The sequence below is a fragment of the Danio rerio genome, chromosome 15, assembly GCF_052040795.2.
Source record: "Danio rerio strain M-AB ecotype USA chromosome 15, GRCz13ab, whole genome shotgun sequence".
Classification (NCBI taxonomy): Eukaryota; Metazoa; Chordata; class Actinopteri; order Cypriniformes; family Danionidae; genus Danio; species Danio rerio.
Window position 1 is genome coordinate 32,649,484 of NC_141035.1, and position 20,308 is coordinate 32,669,791.

At 35.4% G+C, this 20,308-nt stretch overlaps 1 protein-coding gene across 2 annotated transcripts in view; it reads right to left on the reverse strand.

Annotated features, from left to right (window-relative positions):
- Positions 1-20,308, reverse strand: part of wscd1a (WSC domain sialate O sulfotransferase 1a) — a 69,968-nt gene that overhangs the window by 29,835 nt on the left and 19,825 nt on the right. For both annotated transcript variants that reach the window (XR_015508208.1, NM_001441488.1), the window contains exons 2-3: positions 6,215-6,940; positions 3,752-3,866 (exon numbers count right to left, since the gene is read on the reverse strand). Coding sequence is in view for 1 of the 2 variants with exons in the window: in NM_001441488.1 (NP_001428417.1) it covers positions 3,752-3,866; positions 6,215-6,632 (533 nt within the window). In the remaining variant the exon portion in view is untranslated. The remainder of the gene's footprint in view (positions 1-3,751; positions 3,867-6,214; positions 6,941-20,308) is intronic.

Consider the following 20,308-nt stretch of genomic DNA (forward strand, 5'->3'; position numbering starts at 1 on the left):
GAGCAGACATGTACCTGCAGACACAGAACACGACAAGATTTTCTCCCCGTCACCTGTCTCTACATGATAATATTGAGCTGGGATGTCAGATCCTATTTAGTCTGAGCAGTCATACAGTATTCAGGAACATTTCTGTTGATGCACTATTACTATATTATTAGATGCATCTGTAGATGCACTATTACTATTACTATAGAAATAAAGGTTTCTTAAATGGCATTGGTGGCTCCACGAAAAGCCTTTAACTTTCATGGAAGATTTCCATTCTGTGCCAAGATCTTCTTAGTAAAAAAAGTTCTTTACATTTATTAATTATTCTTTTTTGCATCCAAAAAAGAGTGTATGCCATTTAAAAATCTACTTTTGAGCTTTTAGGTTTGTTTGATAAAATGCAGCGCTAATCAAATGTAAATACCTTTTAAAGAAATGCATCGTTTCATTCAGAAAGGATTAATTAAATGGTTACAGATAAGACATTTGCAGAGTTACAAAATATCTCACTTTTACAATAAATGCTGCTCTTTTGAACTTAATGAAATTCATGAAAAAAATATATGTTCAAACATTAATAACAATTAATGTTTCTTCAGCACTATCTCAATATATTAGAATGATTTTTGAAGGATAATGAAATACTGAAATACTCGTGAAGACGAATATCACAGGGCTAATTATATTTTACGAAATATAGAAATAAATGCATTGACATGTTTTTATAAAAATAAAAAAAAAAAAAAAAAACTATATATATATATATATATATATATATATATATATAAAAGTTTCCACTGCTGAAAGGGTACCAATGGTAACCTTTTGGTGGGTGTGGTGTACGACAGAAAGTTTCAGGTGACGTCATTCTCGCTCAAGAAAATGTCAAAGTAAAGCTGTACGGACCGTTTATATATCATCATATATCAGCACTTCTCACAAAACAGCGGCTTTATACACATACATACTTGTGTATAAATGTTTATTACAAATTTTTTATGAACATGAGTTGATTATAACTGCAGATCAATGATATAGCCAACTGCAACATCTGCAATTATATGAAATAAATAAATAAATTCAGGTAGCACGGTGGCGCGGTGGATAGCCAAAATCATGTGGTATAGGTGACTTGGGCAAGCTAAAATTGTTCATAGTGTGTGTGAATGAGTGTTAATAGATGTTTCCCAGTGATGGGTTACAGCTAGAAGGGCATCCGCTGCGTAAAACATATGCTGGATAAGTTGGTGGCTCAAGTCGCTGTAATTAATAAAGGGGCTAAGCCGAAAATAATATGAATGATAAATAAATGCAACATGTATGAACACTTCTAGTTTTCGATCTGTTACAAATTACAGAAAAACTACTCACAGCATACATTTAGTCCTTATTTGGGTTCAAAAACAACACAAAATATAGTCCAGTCAGTGTAAATCAGTAGTCTCACTGATTAATCAATAGTTAAACATGGCAGTTTGTTTATGTTTTAGGTTGTTGAAACAATAATTTTCTCCTTTGTTTATCCGGCTTCTCTTTTGTTTTGTTTTTTTGCATGTCACTCTTGCAGGATGTCAGGATCGGATGTCAGAAGCACTTCAATAATAACATGCACGTTTTTATCATCAGCTCATGAAGTTTGTTATTTCAAATATAGATGAGCGGTAAGCTCTCTGAAATTTTTTTTAACTGCTCGCACTTTACAACTACAGGACACAGCAGATTTTGTTCTTCTTGACTTGGTGGCTGTTCATCAAGATGACAACAAGGTTTGTTTTAGCTCAAGTCGAACATGGTTTGTTATTATATGTATATATTATAACGGTGTAACATCTCGGCTGTGTATTTAAAAATGGCGGTTCCATTTCTTTTCATTCTCCTGCTTGTTCACGAGCGAGTGACGGATATCTCTGTAAACCAATAGTGTTCAGCTGCATGTTTAGCTCCGACTTTTGGTACCCTTTTGTTGTGCTAGGTACCTTTTGACAGTGGAAACGGCCATAAAAGCGTACTGAACCATACCGTACCGTACCATACAATAGCGTAGCACTCGGGCCATAATTAAGTGCCTAAAATTATATTTTTGTCTGGTTATTCATTCATTCTTGTCGACTTAGTCCCTTTATATATCCGGGGTTGTCACAGCGGAATGAACCGCCAACTTATCCAGCAAGTTTTTATGCAGCGGATGCCCTTCCAGCCGCAACCCATCTCTGGGAAACATCCACACACACATTCACGCACACACTCATACACTACAGACAATTTAGCCTACCCAATTCACCTGTACCCAGCGACCTTCTTGCTGTGAGGCGACAGCACTACCTACTGCGCCACCCTTAAACTCTATTGTCAGAAGTGGGATTTGAACCCATGCCTCCATTTAGAAACCACAATCCTCATACCTTGAGTTGATTGATTCATCTTGAGTCTGGCGCCTTAGACGACTCGGCCATTCTCACAAATGTTCATTATTGTTGTACAGTGCATTCCTTTACTAATGCCTCCATTGAGACTGGTCTGGTTATGGCTATGCAATTTTGTTATTTATTCTGATATTTCCTTTTTCGTTGTTTGGTTAATTCCGTTATTTCAGTGATTACTAAATTATTCAAATTCAAAAATCATGTTTTTAGATCAAACTAACAAGACTACAAAAAATATCATTGAAAAAAAAAATTGGATTTCTCTTATTTCTTTTTCCTCAAATAACATTTACCTTATAAACCACATTAAATTATATATATGATACTGGTTTTGAGGCTAGCTCTTTTTAATTTCAAGGACCACATTTTTAGCAACAAATCCTCTAGTTTTGTTGAGAAAAAAAGAGCCACCTACATATTGGATGGCCTGAGGGTGAGTCATTTAACTGCAATTTTTCATTTTTAGGTGAACTGTGCCTTTAAGAAGTATTTAATTCCCCTTAAGAACACTTTTTTTTTGAACAGCTATATATATATATACATATAAATACACACACACACAAACACACACACACACACACACACACACACACACACACACACACACACACACACACAAATATAAATATATATATATATATATATATATATATATATATATATATATATATATATATACACATACATACATACATACATACATACATACATACATACATACATATACATATATATATATATATATATATATATATATATATATATATATATATATATATATATATATATACAGCAGCTGTAATGCAAGTCCTTTAAATTACAGATGCATGGTGGTGTTTGTGCGAGAAAACAGAAAAGAGGAGTGGGAGAAAATCATGACAAGCTCATGTTAGGTTTCATGTTTTCTAACCGGCTTTTCTGATTCTCCCTGAAGATTTCAAATGTCACCCAAGTAATTAAATAAGCTCTGAAACGTTGGGGGTAATTACAGGAGGTCAGTCTGCCTCACACTTGTTCTCGGGTGGTCAATTATCTACCGGCCTAAGAACTAGAGAAAGTGTCTCCTCCATCACGACAGATAGATGTTTCTCCTCCAGCTCTGGGTTCAGAGCCGCGCTCCATTAATTGGGCATGATCCAATTCCCAGCATGAGCTCCGCCAGCTGGCACAGGGATGCACACTGCATGTTCTTTTCCCTAAACACTGTTTCATTATTTCTTGATTTAAGGCGAGCACAGAGAAGCCTCAAGGCAACAGATGTCCATCTGCTTTTTGGTGGCTCAACGATTACACCGAAATCTGCCTGTATTTGAGAATATTGTGTGCTATTGGCATACCTTTCCGTGCAGGTGTCCTGACACAATGTGCTGGTCATTTTCCGGAAGTCATAAAAAACCATTCCTTTGAGCGCCCGCTCCTTGGCGTCATCCAGAAAGCAACCCAAGTACGTCCCTGAGCGGAGAAGAACAATCGCATCAGAAATTCAGAACGTGACCTTTTTCCGTGTAAACAGATGGGAAGATTCTGCAGCACAGCTTGGAATCGAGATAATTGAGAAAATAAACCAATTATCATAAACAGTCAATTTGTCATTGTAGAAAGCACACAGCTCATTTAGCACAGAGTTTCACCTTTTGTGTGGATGTTTTAGATGTGAACTTTTAGAAATGTTTTATAAGCTGCGTTTCTTATGCACTAGTCGACACCATGCTGTAATATAAAAAGTTTGATCACACTGATACGGTATATCTAAAACCAATAAGTTCACATCAATTACCTGAATGATGCACTTATTCAACTGATAAACAGAAGTGTGCAATGTTGATCAACTCATGAACTCAACAGTAGCAGATTTGATTACACTGCAGAAGGGGAGGAGCTATAGGGGCAAAGGCTGGATGAGTAAATTGTTGGAGTGTGAGACTGAAGTTTTTAAAGTTATTTGCTATTGACTTGGAAACAGTATGAAAGTCATTAGTGTTGCAATGGGCTATACGCACAGCTAGTGTTTTTTAGCCAATCCTTTTATATAGTTTATTTTGCAGCATCGATGTTTTTAATGTAATTAAAATACTGTTTAATCCATTCAACAGACTTAAGCATTCATTTAGTTGTTCAAGCATACATTGAGATGATTCTAGCTGTAAGCAGCAGCAGACTAGTGCAGAAACTCCTTTGAAAATACTGGAGTAAAATAAATGTATTCTTTTCTAGATATGGTGGGGCAAATTGGAATTTAACGCAGTGCTTCTTGCATGGTCTGAGACACATTATATTGTATATCTATCAGACAGTGAAGATCAATGATTTTTTAAAGAAATCAGATATTAAACAAGGCAATTTGTAATGGAAAGACACAGGAAGTGCTTGGGCTACTTGACTGAAAATTAAAAGTCTGTGTTCATATAGTATACCCCATTATGACAACACTGAATTCATATACTATGTTATTGTGTATACTGTAAGTGCATAGTGTGAAATGCATCATTTAGGACACTGCTGTAAGCTTCATTCCAATTTAAGGGTGAGATTTTAAATGCATTTGAATTGATCAATTAATTGATCAAATGTTACAACAATTTATGTTACAAAAGATCATTTATGTTTCTATTCACCAAAATATTAAGGCACACAACAAAAACAATAAGTTTCTGATTGACCAAGTGACATAGAAGACTAGTAATGTCAGTACAAATATCTGCTCAAATTGAATCCTTACAAATTTCCAAAATCTAACAAAATATGGTTTATTTAATGGAAACAGAAAAGACTCAAAAGAAATTCACGCAAAAGACACGATGTACACATGCGTAGCCAAATTCAAGTGCATACGACAAAATTCACTTGCGTAAAATATTTTAATATATTCACAAAACAATTCACATTTTCATAAAATACGTTTCACAAATGCAAAACACCATTTGCAAATATATAAGAGTGTACAAAAAGTTTCCTGAATGGAATGTGCAAATCCTCTTTCACGTACGACTCCCCCTGGATAGTTGTGTGTGTATTTTTGAGACTCTCCTAGCAGAAGCAGGCAACACGTACCTTTCAGCCAATCAGATGAAAGCTGAATTCAATGTCACCCGCTCCTTTTGCGCAGTCTGTTCCTCTCCAGCATGGCGAACAGAGAAAGAGATGCGCAGGCTTCAAGCCAACTTAATTTACATTATATCTAATGAACGTAAACAGGCTGTTGTTGTGCTTTAGTTACCTAGCATGTAAAATATACCCTATCGTTCAGTAATATATATATAAATGTTTTAAAGGATTCTTATGAGTTTATTTTTTTTTAAATTAAGCTAGAAGCAAAAAAAAAAAAAGAATGAAAATATGACAACATAAACTAAGTGTTTATTTACTTATCACAGGATGTTGTAAACTTATTTATCTCCTTTTCTCAGAAGTCAAAAATCAGGCATAAACCGGGCTAAAACCCCAGTATCTGAGCTGTGGCATTTATTTGATTGGATTTGATTGACTGAGGCAACGACTTTAAAAACAAAACTAAAGTGCTGTCAGGTTGAATATTCTGATTTGCTGGTGGTCAGTCCTTGCTGTCTCCATATTATTTTATAAATTTTTTGTAGTTTTTTATCAAAATATCTTATGCTATTTCAACAGTTCCATCCATTGCAACAGATCGATGTTAATAATTTAGAACTGGGTCACAAAAGACTCAAAAATTTAATAATGAATGAATTAGGCCATTAAAGGATTAAACAGAAAACAGTGGCAATGGCAATATTTCACAATTCACTCTTTGTTTTAATACTAAAAACAGAGCTGAGCTTTACCTTTGTGTCTGATCTTTCTCTTCGGAAGGACTTTCTCCACTCTGGATGCTTCTTGTTCTGACATGAGGCTGTGGAACCAGCGGCGTCTCAGATGTCGGATCTCCTGGTTTCGTGAGATGAGCCATTGTGGCCCATCGCTGTCTTCGGACAAAACACTTTGGTATCCCACCCCCTTTCCAGCAAGCCGAGCACCCATTATTCCATAACTCGTCCGCAGGGCAGGTGCCTCCAGGGCCCTGGGAGGAGACGGCAAAGATGGCAATGGGTAATAACTACTCATCCCACGCTGTGATACCACCAGTCCATGTCTCTGCAGAAGAAGGACACTTCCAGCCATAATGTAAGCAACACCGAGAAACAAGAAGAGCAGCTGAGTCCGTCGCAAGAAGCGCTGAAGCCTGTAGAAGGGCTTTGCCATGTTGCCCTCCCTCCAGTAAAGAAATTCAGGATTCTACGCTTTCATTCTGCCATTGTTCCAGCAACAAAAAAAAAAGATGGATTCCTATTCCAGGAGCTTCATTCTCCAGACAGCTCTGTCACCGAAACCTTATTCACATTCTGTTTAAGGACTCTTTGAGCGCAAAAATTCCTCCGGCAAAATGTCCCGCCGTTTACCTGTGAGAGGATTAAGCGAAAGCCCGATTGTGGCGTTACATTGCCTTGATGACAGAAGTACTTGTGGCAGGATGTACTCAGAGCTCTTACGGCTCAAAGACTTCAGGGAACCTGGTGGGAAAATAGAAAGCAGTTAGACTCGAGTCGAAGCACATCTTTCACTTTTTTCATTCTCAGGGATACGCCGAAGTGCCAGAGACAAGAAAGAAATATATAGAGAGTGTGTGGCAGTTATTCTGGTAGTATGTCTCCATTAGGAGGAGAGAGCAGGCCTCGCTGGCTGGAGAAGCATTACCTGTTTGTGCTCCTGTCTGTCTTTATGAGTACACAAAAAATGAGAAGAATGTATGACGGGGAACTACAGTCTCCAAGGCCTGGGTTTGCATTACAGGGGTCATGAGATGCTTTCTCATCGTTTTTCTTTTTATTTAGTGTGCTGTACAGCTTGGAGTGTAAAAGATCTGCAAAGTTACAAAGTTCAAAATCACTCAAACAAGTATTTTTTTTCTGTCTAAAACAAAAGGTAAATCCAAATCTGTAAAGAACCTCAGTTATATTTTCCTTCACATACACTACTTTTTTATTATTATTATTTTCTTTTATTTAAGAATTTAAATAAAATTATTCTGTTCATCAAGGCGGCATTTATTAAATGTAAAAAATGTTTTTAATTGTTAAACACTTATTTATTAAATATTTATTTATTGATTATTGTACAGAGTTCAAATGAAATTATTACTCCACTCGTTTTTGCTTTTATTAATATTACCATTAATAATAATAATATTAGTAACAATAATAATTATTAGAGTGGGGCAGCACGGTGGTGCAGTGGGTAGCAGAATCGCCTCACAGCTAAAAGGTCGCTGGTTCGAGCATCGGCTGGGTCAGTTGGCGTTTCTGTGTGGAGTTTGCATGTTCATATAAATTTTGTGTGTACTTATTTTAGACCGTTATTAGATATTTTGTTAGATTAGCTCCAGCTTTGGCTAAAGTACTGACTAACCTAATGTATATGCACAAATATAATACTATAAAGCTTCCTTTAGAAAATATAGATTTAAATGGGAAATCTGTGAGGGGTGAACTCATAAATATTAAATTGTATACTATATTTATCCCATAAAAACAAAATATCACAATGTCAGTTTTTCCGATATTGTGCAGTCCTTAGTTTTATCTATTTCTGAATAATTCACAAACAGTTATAGTCAGGTATGCGAACACATAAGGTAGAGCACCTCTACAGTTTGCCCAAAGAGCATAGAATCACCAAGAGGCGACACTTTAGTGCAATTTGGGAAACAGCCACTAGATGGCGCGGCGGCCATTTTGGAATGAAAAGTCCAATAGAACAACAGCATATTATTAGTCTGTAAAATAAACTATTAAAAGTGCTGATGATTGTGATAGTAGGTGTTGTATTGTCGTCTTTCAGGTTGTATCTCAGCTTTAATGCACTTTTTAAATAAATATATAAATAAAAAGCAGCTGCTTGCCATCGCAACAGCAATAAGATACAATGGAACAGACAATCATGTGGCTGAATTTGTTCAAATAGCCCATTTGTTCAAAGACCACCTACTCTAAATGGATGTCATCAACAAAACATACAAAAACAAGGTATTCACGCTTTAATGAGATGTACCAAAACACTGGCATTGCTACAAAAAAAAATAAAATAAAAATAATATATATATATATATATATATATATATATATATATATATATATATATATTTTCCAGCTACTTATATTCTATTTATTCGTCCTATATATTCATCCTTCTCACACAATTCTAAACCACACAACAGGTTTTTTCATTCAACAGAGTATATGCAGAAGTATGCAAAAGGACTCTTATCTAATTTTACGCTTGAACAACTGAACGCTGAAGTCGTTTTAACTGATTATAATTTATTTACATTGCAACATCGATGCTTTAAAAGAAACCATATAAAATTGAAAATAAAAAATTCACATTAACTGTTCATCAGAAGTTTATCAGTATGGGAAAAAAACAGTAGTTGTGCATATACCCTATAGTACTGTTAAATCTCAATCAACATTCACAGAAAATAAATGTAGAGTGTGATGATCTCAGTGAAATTGAAGCATTATGGCATATTTGAACACCTGTTAGTACCAAATATCTAACATGTGTTCAAATAGGTCTTGTGCTACTATGATTTCTCACTAAAAAACTAAATAATAAATAAATAAATACACAAATAAAAGCTACACAGATGATAGTAATATCTAATATAAATGATATATAAATTATGATAATATAAATCATAAAGTTCTTAATACTTCATTAAAATAAGTACAGGTAACACATAGCAACTTAAAAATAAGTTAAACTTAACAAAAAATGTAGATTTATCTGATTTGAATAATTTTAGAAATATTAGTTGGCTTAACTTAAATTTGTTGCATTTGTTTTAAGCAATGTTACAGTGTTTAATATACTTTAAAAAGGCTGGAAGTTGACACAACCTAAAACATCCAATGCAGCCACTTGCCTGCACTTTTTTTTTTTTTTAAAGTTAGATCTAGGTCATACTTTTTACAGTGTATATAAACTATTAATAAAAACTACAATAATATCTTAGTGATATTAAAATAGCACCGAATTTGACAAGCTGTAAAATAATAATGTGAACTATAATGGTCACACTTTACAATAAGGTTCATTAATTAATGTTAATTAATGCATTTACTAACATGAACAAACAATAAACAATACTGTATTTGTTCATGTTAGTTAACGTTAGTTAATGAAAATACAGTAGTTCATTGTTAGTTCATGTTAACTCATGGTGCATTAACTAATGTGGACTTGGATGTTAATAATGCATTGATATATGTTCAATTATGATTAACAAATGCTGTACATGTGTTGGTTATGATTAGTTCATGTTAGTAAATGCATTAACTAATAAACCTTATTGTAAAGTGTTACCACTATAATGTTATTTTAATAATGAGTAACTTTTGTACACATCAAAACCTAAAAGTGAAAATCACTAAATGAAATAAGTTAGTTTAACTCCTAATTTTTTTGTTACTTCGAGTTATTGAAAAGGAGTTATTGTAACTCATAAACTAATAATATTAACTAGAACTCAAATAGAATGAGTTATGAATTAATAATATTTTTGTGTTAACTCTAATGCTTTAAGTTAATTTAATCTATTTATTACAGTTTTTGTCAATAGCTTAAAATAAATAATATTTACAAGAGATTACAAAGAGGTACACTTAAAACAAAGATCCTTTATTGTTCTCAGTGGTTACAAATTATTAAGTAAAAATTAGACTTAGACCTTATTTTTAATATATTTTTTTGTCATTTTTATTGTGTAAATGTGACCTTATTTTTAAATTAAATTTTAACATTTAAAAAGAAAATATATCAATAATACCCATTTATGTTAGTTTTTTATACTTATTGTCTTTATAGCTTTTATTAGTGTATTTGTGTATTATTATTTTAGTTACTTAATAAGAAATAAGACCAAATGGAAATAGAAATCTCAACTGACCACTTGTGTTCGGACAGTGAAAATGCGAAATGGAAACCAGGACAAAAATGATCTGAAATGTGGTTTAGTACTGCTACTCTAAGCTAAATTGTTTCTGGAACTAGCAGCACTTTTTGCTTCCACTGGCTTTTAGACATTCTTGAAACTTTCAGCCCATTATTTCAGCTCCAGTGAGAATTCTTTTGTGTGGCAAAGAGGTGAAAAACAAACCTTGTAACAAGCCTAACTGAACCAAGGGGTGGGCAGGCCCTCACTTCCATTCATTCATGCCAATCAAGCAATCCTGGCTGTACAGAGCCCACTGTGTGTCCCACTTATTCTCCCAGTCTATTTCATCAGAAACATGTCTGAGTCCACAGAAGATGCAAACACAAGCTGAGCCACACACTGACTACGCATTAAAAGCATAATCACCAGACTACACATGAATATGAATCTGGATTTGGTTTAATGCATGAGATTTAATGGGAAGAATTTGAGGCCAGATGATAAAAGCAGAATGTACAACCATTTTTTTTCTCAAGCTGGTCTTAAAGACAGATTGACCCCATTTACTGGTTCTGTTTTGAACAAAGTGTGTGATAATTCAAATGAAAAATGTTTGCTTTGTAATCAAAATGACTAATCCAACAACCTGATCTCACAAGAACTGCATAACTGTTTTACATTCTGTCAAATTAGTGGCTAATTCATATTAATGCATTCATATGAATATGGATAAGTCTTAGAAAAATGCATGCTGAAAACTAAAAACTTAACCCATAAAAATAGAATATTGATTTGTACATAAAATAAATGACTTTTTAAATAAAAAACTAAACCTATAATATATATATATATATATATATATACATATATATATATATATATATATATATATATATATATATATATATATATATATATATATATATAAATTTTTTTTTTTTACATAAAATAAATATCATTTCATTCAAAAACATATGTATCTATACACTCACCGGCCACTTTATTAGGTACACCTTACTGGTACAGAGTGAGACCCATTTTTGCTTTCAGAACTGCCTTAATCCTTCATGGCATAGATTCAACATGGTACTGGAAATATTGCTCAAAAATAAGCTTTTGATCCATATTGACATGATAGAACCATGCAGTTGCTGCATATTTGTCAGCTGCACATACATGCTGCGAATCTCCTGTTCCACCACATCCCAAAGGTTCTCTATTGGATTGGGATCTGGTGACTATGGAGGCCATTTGAGTACAGTGAACTCATTGTCATGTTCAAGAAACCAGTCTAAAATGTTTCTCGCTTTTTTTGATATGGCACGTTATCCTGCTGGAAGTAGCCATTCGAAGATGGGTACACTCAGGGCTTAATTTGTGCCAGAACAAGCCGGACATGCCACCTCTGAAATCTGATCTGATCATCTCATTTTACTGATACCCCTCCTCACATGCATACCCAGCGATCACAAAATCACCACAGCGGAATGAACCACCAACTTATCCAGCAATATGTTTTGTGGAGTGGATGCCCTTCCAGATGCAACCCAACACCGGGAAACACCCATTTACTCTTACATTCACACACAGACACAATGGCCATTTTGGTTTTTTCAGTTCACCTATACCGCATGTATTCGGACTTGTGGTGAAAACCAGAGCACCAAGAAGAAACCCACGCCAACACAGTGAGAACATACAAAATCCATACAAAAATGCCAATCTACCTGGGGCTCGAACCAGCAACCTTCTTGCTGTGAGGTGATAGTGCTACCTACTGCGGCACCTTGCTGTTCCCGTGGGTGTATATATATATATATATATATAATATTAAAAATGACATCTGTCTAGAAATGTTACTGTAAAATTTTTACTTTCATTTATCTTAAAGCAAAAAATAAATAAAAACAGAAAAACAGAAACTTATTAATACTTATTAAGATACTTATCTTTATCAGAGAGAAATGAGCGAGTTTCAGCTCTCCATGCAAGCACATCACCAAAACCTTTTTTTTTTTTTTTTTTTTTTTTTGTCAGTGATCCCCAACTTCCTCTTTTTAGGCCTAGCACTGGCAAAAGGCCTAGATTTGCATAAACGCTTGAGATGCAGGGGCGGATGTCCTCGCCAGCACCAGAGGAAGCCATAACTATGAGGCGGCTGAGAATGTCAATCAGCCTGAGGGCTCATTATTCTTCCAGCTATGAACAGTGAGTGACTGGCATCTGCTAGTTTTTCCCTCTCTGCCAGTACTCAGAGCAGCTTCTAACAAATCTGTCCTTTACCAGACCGAAAATGCATGCACAGCTGACAGAAATCACAATCTATCATTCTACACCTTTATTTTCAACATCAGCTTCAGTGCTGCAAGGTATTGGGGGAAGAAAAATTGAATAAAAAATGATCATGTTCTAATAAACCGTGTCAGATTCATCTATACTGAATGAATCTATGTTTATCACTTGAATCATTTGTGGTGTCATGTTCTCAAAAAAATGCTTTCTTCCTATGTATGCGTAATTGAAAGCTAGTGAATATGAAAAGCAGCGAACATGTACATACTGCAGATTTTCATTGAGGTGACTGCATAGATTAGGGTGTCGATCACAGAAAAGGTGCTCAAAACAACAAAGCAAATTAAATAAAACTAAGATCTTTGAAAATGTGTTTTCGGCTGAGCACATCATATTAAAGATTGAATTAGATGCCAAATAATAATATGTATATTCATTTTATATTATGTATATTATGTAGTTCAGTTGCAGCCGGAAGGGCATCCGCTGCTCTGTTGGATTGAGATATAGTGACTTTGGAGGCCATTTGAGTAAACTAAATGCATTGTCTTGTTCAAGAAACCAGTCTGAGATGATTCTCACTTTTATGACATAGCGCGTTATCCTGACAGGAAGTAGCCATCATAATATGTGTACACTGTGGTCATAAAGGAATGGTCAGCAACAATACTCAGGTAGGTTGTGGTGTTGACACGGTGCTCAATTGGTACTAATGGGCTTAAAGTGTGCCAAAAAATATCACCCACACCATGACACCACCACCAGCCTGAACCATTGATACAAGGCAGGATGGATCTATGCTTTCATGTTGTTTATGCCAAATTCTGACCCACCATCCAAATGGCGCAGCAGAAATCGAGACTCATCAGATCAGCCAACGTTTTTCCAATCTTTTATTCCAACAACCATGCCACGTTCAAAGTCACTTAAATCCCCTCTATTCCAAATTCTGATGCTCAGTTTGATTATTACACTTATTTAACTTGTAATAAAAAAAAAAAATTCTGTTGCAGCTGTGAAAAAAACATATGCCAGAGTTGTTAGAGGTTCATTCCACTGTGGCGACCCCTTATAAATCAGGGAATAACCCAGGGGAAAATGAATGAATGAATGAAAAATTCAATAAAATGTCTATACTATCATTTGGGTTAGACAAAACAAATTGAATAGCAATTATTCAATTCTGTTACAATTCCTTAGTAAACAAATGGCATAATTATAAACATACACACTAAGATAATTCATTAAATATATCAATATATACATACAGTACTTACTAAACAACACACTATTACTGCTTTGTGGTTTTGCCTCAGGGCAGATTTTATGCATTTGTTTTTGTAAAGATTCTCAGTTTGCACATAATGTCAAATCCTACTGACATGAATCATTATTTCTGGCCAATGCTTATAGAACATTTCAGGAATGTAAACAAAAACAATGGTTCTAATTTATTTCCTGTATTACATTTTGATTTTCCATAGCATCCAAAAATCCAAAAAAGGTCTACACATCTTGATAATTAATGTTATGGCAGGCATTTTTTAACATTAAGATATGATTGAATTGCCTCTTGTTTGGTAACAAGCAGGAAATGTTTATAGGCCTGTGACATCAACATATTCATTTATTCATTCTTTCATATTCTTTTTGGCTTAGTCCCTTTATTAATAGGGGGTCGGCACAGTGGAATGAACCGCCAACTTATCCAGCACATGTTTTAGGCAGCGGATGCCCTTCCAGCCGCAGCCCATCACAGGGAAATATCTATTCATTCATTCATTCATTCATCGGGGCAGCAGTCTTAGGAGAGAACCCCAGACTTCCCTCTCCCCAGACAATTCCTCCAGCTCTTCCGGGGGAGATCCCGAGGTGTTTCCAGGCCAGCCAAGAGACATAGTCCCTCCAGCATGTCCTGGGTCTTCCCCGAGGCCTCCTCCCGGTGGGACATGCCTGGAACACCTCCCTAGGTAGGCATCCAGGAAGCATCCGAAACAGATGCCCAAGCCACCTCAGCTGACTTCTCTCGATGTGGAGGAGCAGCGGCTCTACTTCGAGCTCCTCACGGGTGTCAGAGCTCCTCACCTTATAAGAGTGCGCCCTGCCACCCTGCGAAGAAAACTCGTATTAAACTTGTATCCGAGATCTTGTCCTTTCGGTCATGACCCAAAGCTCATGACCATAGGTGAGAGTAGGAACGTAGATTGACAGGTAAATCGAGAGCTTTGCCTTTCGGCTCAGCTCCTTCTTTATCACAACGGACCAGTACATCGACCGCATAACTGCTGCCCCTTTTGATACCATTGCTTTCAGAACTGCCTTAATCCTTCATGGCATAAACACCAATGGCATAAGCATACCATTTTGAATTTTGACTTTCAATAAACACCTAATATGCTCCTTATTAATAGTTATTAAGGTAGTTTAGGTATTGGGTAGGATTATGGATGTAGAATAAGATCATGCAGAACATGTGTTTATATTCATTCATTCATTTTCTTTTCGGCTTAGTCCCTTTATTAATTCTAGGTCGCCACAGTGGAATGAACCACCAACTTATCCAGCACATGTTTTACGCAGTGGATGCCCTTCCAGCTGTAACCTATCACTGGGAAGTGCTTTATATAATGAATACTAATAAGCAACCAATATCTCAATAACATGCATGCTAATAAGCAACTAGTTAATAGTGACAATTGGTCCTTAAAGTGTTGCCGAATGTATTATTTTGTATATATATATATATATCGTGCAGCCCTATAAGGTACAGACACGCAGTGCTAGATGCATTTATTATTTTATTTTTTTTTTTGCTTCAGAATGAAAATACCGTTTTATAAAATCATCTCTAACAGCTCCTCTGCTTTGAATACCATTTAGAATTTTTCCATATGGATCCATTCAGCTGAAAATCGCTTTTGAAAAAATGAACCTGAAATGAGGCCGCAGTATGTTTATGAGAGATGACTTTCTCCCCATATTTGGTAAACCGGAGCATTTGGCAGAGCAGCTTTTAGAACATTATTCATTTTAAATAACTGTAATTAATGGAGCCAAAAGGAGGCGGCTCGATTAATTATAAGGATGGTCCGTTAATGAATGCTACAGCAAGTGAGATGCGTGGGACACATAATTCATCTTATTTTATCTTTCCTCTCGCTCTGGTGTGCGTTCGCTGGTAAATGGTATTGCGTTTCACACAGAAACAAATGCATTTATGAATAATAATGCAGAGCCAAGGTCATTTCCATTTTTCCGTTCGGGGAAGTCTGACGACTCCACAGTGCATTTCAGAGGGCATTAAGTTCAGAGGAAAATGTTATTCGCCTTTATTTGATGTTTTATTTATTAGTCTATTTTGCCGCGAAACTCTTTGACTGTAATAGCATTGCTCTGAGTTAAGGCCGCGCAGTATATTGTTTCACAATCGACCTCGCAACGTGTGCATTCGCAATAGTCACATCACAGGATGTTCAATGGTGAGTCGGGATTCAAGTTGACCAGGCACCACAGTTCAGAACACATGTCAATTGCAGAGTCTTTGCAATGTTTAACACAAAAAGAGTGAAAGTTCAAGGAGTGTGACATACAAGCAAGTTTAAAGCATTCTGGCACAAGAAATTATACCCAGCGTCATAGACGTTAATATTAGGTTGGTTTTAGGTTGCCTGCGTCCAGTGGTGTAAAGTAACTAATTACAAATACTCAAATTACTGTAATTGAGTAGTTTTTCTCAGGAATTGTAATTTACTAAGCAGTTTTAAAAATGCGTACTTTTAATTGAGTACTTTTTAGTACTGTATGGGTACTTTTACTCCACTACTTACTTTCAGCCTGCACTACTTTATTTTTGTCTTGTCAATGGGGATTATCAAATCGTACATAGAAGGTGAATCGCCTCATAATAAACTGCCTCAAGACATGGGCTGTTTGGAAGCGTTACAAGTGTCCAAGAAGACATCCAAAATATTTACAATGACCCAGAGACTTTTTAGATGCATATCACTGATGAGAAGATGACGGATGTTTACTGCATGATGACCGAAATGGCCTTAAACACCCAGCAGACACAAGACGTCAACATGACACCAGATTGATCGTATCCCAATGTCGTGGGGATGTTGCATTTTGTTTAGAAATGAAAATCTGGTTGATATCAGAACCCAACACAAGATGTCAATGTCCAACGTACAACCTGAATTTCAGCATCTAATGATGTTACAGCTTGACGTTGTGTGGACGTTACCACTATGAGGTCTATCAGACGTTGGATTTCAGTTGCCATACCTGATGAATAAATGTCAGCATTTGATGTCAATATGATGTTATTTTAAGATGTTGACTTAACATTGGATTTTAGTCACGTTCTAACAACCTAAAAACGATCAAATATCAACAGCATTTGACGTCATTATCAAAATAACGTTGTCCTTAGACACTGGCTATGCATTGAATTTCGGTCACCTTACATCACAACCTAAATTGAACCAAATATTAACATCTTATGACGTCTTGTGCCTGCTGGGCAATCACTAAATGCACTACATAATGTTACGTTTACACACATCCACGAATCACATGTAAATCATCAGCTTTTTACAGCATAATACTCACTACTCTTGAGTACTTTTAAAAGATGTGGCTGATTCCAGCGTTATGGACGTGACATTTGCAGTAAAAAAATGAAACGTATATTCTCAGAGAAGGTATATGTTAACAGTATATTGAAATATATGTTTATATTTTTCTTACCCCTTAACCATGGAGTTCAGGCATCAAAAAAATATCAGTCTATGCAGGTGTTTTATATTTAAAATGACGGCAAAATGAATGCATTACGGACGTGACAAAAAAAAGACATGAGTTTTGTGAGTTGACATACTTTGTGAAAATTCTGTGAATGAAAATGCAGAAGACAAAAAAATATATAACAGTCAAAAGGATAAGGGTTGGCTCTGCATGGGACATATATAATTAATTGTATTTAGTTTTTCATTTTTGCATTAATGAGGAAAAACTATCGTTACGGACGTGACTTGTCTTCGTTACGGACGTGACTGCTCTGAAATTGACAGTTGACACATTACGAAAATCAGATAAATGCTTTCAAAACTTGACCAAAGACCTATTTGTGGATATCTGAAACCAATAAACTTTAACCTCTGAGACATCTGAATGGTAAGGTTGCACAATTAATCAAACTTAAATAGATATCACCTTGTTATATTTAATTCGTATTATGGCATGTGTGTTGTTAAAGGTTAACGCACGTTCGAATGTTCAAAACTCAATTCGGTAACAATGTTGCATGCTAACATGGTGCTTTTATACTCTGAATAATATAGAATTTATAATAAACATAATCAGCTATAATGGGCCTATGTTTAGCAGGCTCCTAAAGTTAGTGTTTCCAGACAAACTTGAATTAAATCATTGCCCGACTGTTGCGCAAGACCGTGTCTACGTGGAGAATATTTAAAATCTAGTTTTGTCACAGATATGGCAATATTATATTTGACAAAGTTTATTTTAGTTTATTCTAGTTAATGTGTTAGTTGATGGAATAAATAATTTAATTTCTCCACTCGCGCTTGCTTTCTTTTTCTCGACGGCAGTCACTTCAGGACAGGTTGCAAAAAGTTCATACGCACCAGGGTGAGAGAGAAAACTTTAAAACTTAAGAAAGGTTTTGTGTAGGCTATGTTAAACAAGCATAGAAAAATAGTCATTGGTTGTAGGCATGTACGATGGATGACTATAATGTTTATATTTTTAGGCTATAGTTCATAACCGATTGTGTAAAATATTGAATTAAATATTTACAGCTGCAGGTCCTATCGATTTTCTAACAAATTTAATACTCATATAATGTAGTTAAAGCTTAGATCAATATCAAGATTTTATTCTTATTTTATTCTTATTCTTATTAAAATAATTTTAATAAGCACTCAAGCGCATTTGCCGGGTGCTGGAAATCTTTGAAAATGTTTCAATTTTAATGTAGGCTATAGCCAATTTTCAAGCTTTGAAAGTGCTTAGATTTTGGATAAAGAGCTTGGAAAATAAATTGTGTCGCTTTGATAATTTATCTTTATAAATAGTTATTTAATTAATGAAATAAAAAACATATTTATGCTCTGCATGAAATGAAAACTCCGCTGTGGCCTGACCCGCGGCGTGCGCATTTTGAGCAGTGGGAAAAGACCAAATGCATGGAGGTTATTGATTATGCGCCTTGCGCGCCTCGCGTTTTGTCATTGCGCGCTTTGTGCGCTCCAGAAGAAAAGCATGTTACCTCAGTGGCGTCTTTCATTCTTCAATCAAACGAAAGCAGAGGAGGGGTTTCCTTGGAGGTGACAGCAGTGTCAAGATGACTACGGCGAACTTTTTAATGACGGAGAGACTTGTGGTCGCTGTTTTAAGTCATCCAAAGTTGTATGACTTTACAAATCTTGAATTTCATAATGTTATTTAAAAAATGTAATTATGAAAACATTGACAGCAACACTCGCGCACAATAGACCAGCTGATTCAGTTGTTATCTATAGTGACATTCAAAAGAGCACCGTGCTCCTTTTCTTCTTGTCAACATAAAATGCATTGCGGAGCGCCTCACGTCTCTGGAATGAAGAAGCGCGTTCGTTGTGATCGGCTTTTATGAGCAACACATATTTGTTAACTCGCATGACAGTAACACGTGCAAACACACGTGCTTACAGATGTTTTTTGCCAAAAAAGCAAAATGAAAGAAGGATTTTCTGGCCACAGTTTGACACAGGAGTTGACGAACCAGCGCTGATCCTGGTCGTCTGTGCTGCCTGCAGCCGCGTCATAAACTCAACTAGGCATATTCATGATTTAGTGCAGACTACTATCAACAAACCACCCTTTTTTCCATTTCGAAAATAACAGTTATTAATAGTTCTTATATACATTTTAAATAGCCTAATCTACAAATCAAACAAAGACAAATATTTTATAACTTCGCAACAAACTGATGCTTTCATTTTACAGCTTATAAAACATGTATGCAAATTAATGCAGTATCACATGTAAATAACAAAATTGTTATATGCTTAGCCTATACTTTACAAAATGTATAGGTTCAAAGCCTTATGGTTCATTGTCATTATCTTTCACTATAGGCAGCGCGTGCGCACATGAACCGCAAGTAAGACGGAGGAAATAGGTTAAGTCATTATGGCCAATTATGGCAATATGTAAAATGTTGTTTTCTTATTAAACATTTATTTCTGAAATGTTACTAAATTGGTTTATAGTTAAATGAAATGTTCAGTTCTTGATATAACATATGGATGTTATGTAATGTAAGTCAGTAATTGTAATGCAGCATCATAATGAACAAATATGCGCTAGTCATTGGCTTATATTAATAAGGAGTTCAAAAATGGTCACGTCCGTAACGCAAAATTGTGGTTGTTTAGAGCAAAGACCTGAGATGAGTTGGCGATCATAATTAGTATGGACATATTTTGGCTTTGTATACAAAGTTTCATTTTATTTGTTATAATATGTATTCCACAATATAAACTTTTTCATTAAATCGTTACGGACGTGACACGTGACCGAAGCTGCGTGATGTCTTAAATATGTAGCTCATAAATCAAAAGGGCAATAATGTTATGAAAAA